Source organism: Temnothorax curvispinosus, unplaced genomic scaffold, assembly GCF_003070985.1.
Source record: "Temnothorax curvispinosus isolate PA1 unplaced genomic scaffold, ASM307098v1 QBEX01018157.1, whole genome shotgun sequence".
NCBI classification, from domain to species: domain Eukaryota; kingdom Metazoa; phylum Arthropoda; class Insecta; order Hymenoptera; family Formicidae; genus Temnothorax; species Temnothorax curvispinosus.
Window position 1 is genome coordinate 1 of NW_020227937.1, and position 4,683 is coordinate 4,683.

The 4,683-nt window shown below is 44.4% G+C and overlaps 1 protein-coding gene across 1 annotated transcript; it reads left to right on the forward strand.

Moving 5' to 3' along the window:
* Positions 1–1,752: 1,752 nt before the first annotated feature.
* On the forward strand, positions 1,753–3,275 carry LOC112468149 (TATA-binding protein-associated factor 2N-like; the record flags this gene model as incomplete). The annotated part of the gene is made up of 2 exons (XM_025037198.1): positions 1,753–1,955; positions 2,995–3,275. Coding segments are annotated over exons 1-2 (484 nt in total), but the record flags the coding sequence as incomplete, so codon positions are not given.
* Positions 3,276–4,683: the final 1,408 nt, after the last annotated feature.

Below are 4,683 nucleotides of genomic sequence, written 5' to 3' on the forward strand. Positions count from 1 at the left end.
GAATCGAGCGATTAGGCAGTCGGTCTGAGAACTCCACGACGTCGCGTTGAAACATTTACGAGCTCTAACGAATCGCGAGACGGGAGCATTAAATAAAGAACACCTCGTCCAAGTCAAGCTCTAGTATATTTAATAAAGTGTTAAAGTGGTGTTTAACAAAGTGTGATCATTAACCGAGCCCGCCAGACGCCCTCATCCCGATCCTTCCGAGCTCGCGAGCGGAGCACGACCCCTTTAGCCGTCTGAACGGCTAACAACGGTGATGGGATATGGTGCAGAAATATGGGGATGGAGAGAGAGGGAAGGAATGGAAAGGCTGGAGGAAAGATATATCAGATGGGTCTTGAAAGTAGATGGAAGAACACCGTGGTATCTTGTTAGGGAAGAGCTGCAGAGGGAGAAGATAAGAGGGAGGGCGGGGATGAGGGCATGGAGATTCGAGAAAAAGTTAGAGGAGGGAAAAGGAAGTGAGCTGGCGAAGCTATGTTGGGAAGACTTGAAGAGAAGGGAGAAAGACGGGAGAGTTGGATCAAGCTGGGAATGAGAGAGAGGAAGTTTATTTGAAGTAAGGAGTGGGGTTAAAAGAACTGGGAAGGCTGAGAGAAGATGGAGACGAATGGTGCTATAAACTATTTAAAGGAGATAAGGAAACGCAAAGGAAAGAGAGATGGGAGAAGATCGAGAAATCAAAATACATAAAGTAATACAAGGTAATAAAAAGAGGGGGTATTCAGGGATATTTGAAGAAGGGATGGGGTGACAGCAGATGGAGAAAAGTGGCGAGGTTTAGATTAGGAAATGAGATGAAAGAGAGCAGGCACTGGAAAGGGGAAGAGAAGAAAAAATATAGGTTGTGTGAATACAGGGAAGGAACGTGGGAACACGTATGGGAAGAATGTAGAAGATGAAAATCTGGTGAAGGAGAAAGTTGGCAGGAAGCGGTGGGATGGGTATTGGATGAGGAAAGGGGAGAGGAATGGATGATAGAAAAAAAGGGGGAAAGGAAAAGGGAAGATAGAGAAACAAAAAGAAGGAATAGGGGAGAGAGAAAGGGAGAAAGAAGAGGTGGACGAGAAAGGGAACGGGAGAGGGAAGTAGAATAAAGGAGAGGGGAGTAATATAATATTCATGTTACAGATATCCAGGATGGAATGCAATGGGAGGATAACAATAGAGAAGGAGGCGGTGGAAAAGTTGGTGAAAGAGAAAGTAAGGAAGATGCTGAAGAAATTAAGAGAGGACGATAAAAGGAAAGAGGAGGAGATAGAGGAGTTGAAGGAGGAGGTAAAGAGATTGAAGAGAAAAGTGGAAAGAACGGGTCAAAGGGGGAGCAAAAGAAAAAGGAAGGATAGCGAAGAGAGTAGAGATAAGCCTGGGAAGAGGAAATGGTGGGCAGGGAAGGGCAAAAGGAACGAAGATGAAATAAGAAGGAAAAACGTGATAATAAGGATCGAAAAGGAGAAATGGAAAGGTGAGAAATCAAATTGGAAGAAAGTGAAGGAGTTTTTGGCAGAAGGTTTGAAGGTGAAGGCGGAGTTAAGAGACGTGTGTGTGGTAGGACAGAGAGGGGACTGGATGACGTTACTAGTGAAGCTGGGAGATGAGGAAGAGAAGTAGCAAGGGATGGAGGCAAGGAGAAAAGCAGGAAATAGTATGAGGGTGAAAATAGGTGAGGATAAGCCGTGGGAGGCAAGAATGAGAGAAAGAGAGAAAAAGAAAGAGAGATTAGAAAGGAGAATGGAAGAAAGCAGGATGGCAAAGATGTTTGAGGAGGAAGAGATTTCAAAAGAGATGGAGGAGAAGTTGTTAATGGACTCGGACGAAGAAAAAGGGGACAGGAAAAAAGACAATAGGAGGAAAGGGGAGAACCGAGACAGGAAAAAGGGACGTAAAGAAACGCAGAGGCGGAGAAAGCGGAAGGGAGCAAGCAAAAGGGCGAAGAAAGAGGGGGGAGGGTAGGGAATTTAGAAAAATTGTAAGGTCGCATATGGCTACGCTAAAAAGGAGTTAATGTCTTGTAAAGGGTTTGGTACGTCTCTTTAAAAAACGCCAATGTTGTAGTAATTTTGTAGTAGATTGTAAACCCTACGGGGAAACGCAATAAAGTTTACATAGTACATACATACATAGTACATAAAAGGAAAAGTAAAATGAATAATTGCAACCAAAACCGTTAATCTGGTGCACAATATAAGAAGTACGCTATAAATCATTGTGCAACGAACCACACTATCGAACTGTCAGTTGCTTACTGCACTGGGCAACAGTCTATGCGCGCTTTGTTGTTAACATTCTCGCGCATCGCACCGTTCATCAGTTTTTCGTATTATTGTCTATCGCTTAAGGAGGTTGGCGCGTTTGCTATATATAGTATAATTTTGTTTTCTTGATTGAACAGTGTAAAGCTAGTCTCAGAAATGATTCATAAATAACATGTTATTATTGGGATAGAAAAAGCGAATTTTCGTCAAATCGCAACTTTGTCCCATTTTTATACTTAATATTGTTTAAATAAATTATTTAAAATTTGAAAAAATATATATAACTTAAAAAACCGTGATTGCAACTTTTGATGTCACAGATATGTAATAAACATTCACTTTTACCGTACAGGAATACAAATACATAATATGATATTTACATGGGCAGTACATGTATATATATATACAACGGCTATGTGTACTACTTGTATACACATGTTTTTCTGTAACAAGATTCATCTACGGATCGAATCGGTCCACGCGTGATTGAATAGCGGCAACAATGCGATACGTATATTTCTCTGCCAAAAAAAAAACACGATCTTTCGGTCACATTGCATGTTCAGTCAGTCGGTCAGTGGCATCGCGGCACGGAGGTACGAGGCACGAGGCAGAGCGAGAAATAGTAAGTACAGATACATGTAACTCATTTGCAAATTATGTATTCTTTTATTTATTATTTATACATAATATATAATTATATTATTATTTATTAATTATATAATTTTTTCAGACAATATCAAAAAGATAGCGGTGCCGAGGACGGTGTCGATAACGACGACGGCGGTTACGGTGCCGACGGCGGTGTCAATGACGACAACGGCGGTCACGGTGCCGACGACGGTGTCGACGACGACGGCGGTCACGGTGCCGATGACGACGACGGAGGTTACGGCGCCGATGGCAGTGGCGACGGCAACAACGGCGGTCACGGCGCCAACGGCGGTGACAACGACGGCGGTCACGGTGCCGACGGCGGGGTCAACGACGGAAGGAAATATTATAACAATAAATGTAAGTGTCCTTTATTTACACATTTCAATATACATTTTAATATACTAGACACTACAGACGCGCGCTTCGCGCGCGCTATTTAGCTTTAACATTATGCTATTACTATTACGCTATTAACTCCTTAATACACACAACTGTCAAAATATATAATGACAGCTGCAAATGAAGTAAGCGCAGCAAGAGAACCAATCAGCATCGCGGAAAAGTGACAACAATAAACTTCACATCTCCTTTTTAGAAGAGGATAACAGTGTTGTATATCCTGCACATACTAAAATATTTAATGTACTCTCGTTGTAGCCGGACGGGGGAGTTGATTAACCACGCGTCTCGGAATTCTTAGTTATCACGGTCGCCACTCGATTTTTACCTCGGCCTATCGAGAAAGATACTGATTTATGCGGACAAACCTTTCGCTGACTTCACTGATTCCCCTTTCTACGACTCTGTTTCAGCTCCCATCTGTTTCCGGTTCGACCCTCTGGACTTTTGGACCACTGTGTGCTGAAGGGTTTCGCGCCTCTTCCTGGCTGGATCACCGTCTCTCTGGAGGATTGCGTCGATGGAGGGTTTCGGGCGGCCGACAGGTAAGTAGGTTCGGTATGGATGAAAGTCTTTTCAGGTTCGTAGCCGCGGATATTTTAGCAATAAATGTCACACGTAAGTTTTACGAAAATAGGTAGAATATAATTTATTACTCCTCTTTCAGTTACATGGACTTTATAATTAGCGGGATTACGCTGACCGCTGAGCGGGATCGTTCTCGCTCTATGAGATCGCTTGCCAATCGCGAGTTCCGTACCGTTAAGATACTACGCGAGAAGTTAGGAAGACGAGTCTATGTGAGTGTTGGCTCGATGCGACCGCTCGCATCGAGTCCCGAGAGACGAATCCTCGATCGCTGGGCTCGCTTGCCCTGCCTCGCTGGGGTTTGCCCCACTACGCGTCCTGACCCTGCTTCCAGGCCTTTCGCACGCAGGTGTGTCAACGGCTTCATTGTTCCTGATCGCACATCTGGCAAACACCTGTGTGTTTTCGCACAACTCGTCGCATTCCGCTCGCTCGCTTCTGAATAGCCACATTGTTCTTGGCCGCACATCTGCCGTACACCTGTGGCTAACTCGCGTTTACATTTCCGCATTCCGATCCCTGTCTTCGCACTTTGCGTATTCGCGAAAGCATATTGACGTTTCGCGCTATTCAAGGGCGACTTTCTCCTCGCCGTAATTTCTCGATGATTTGAGATGCTTTCGCGATAGAAGCTCTATGCTCAGACTTACAAGATAATGTCGCTTCCGCGTATCCGCGCCCCGAATCGTTTGATACTCGGTAAGCCGCTATCCCGTGATGCTGATACCAGGCTCGCTTAGCATTAAGCGGTTTCCGCTTTTTCGCCCCGGTTTAACGT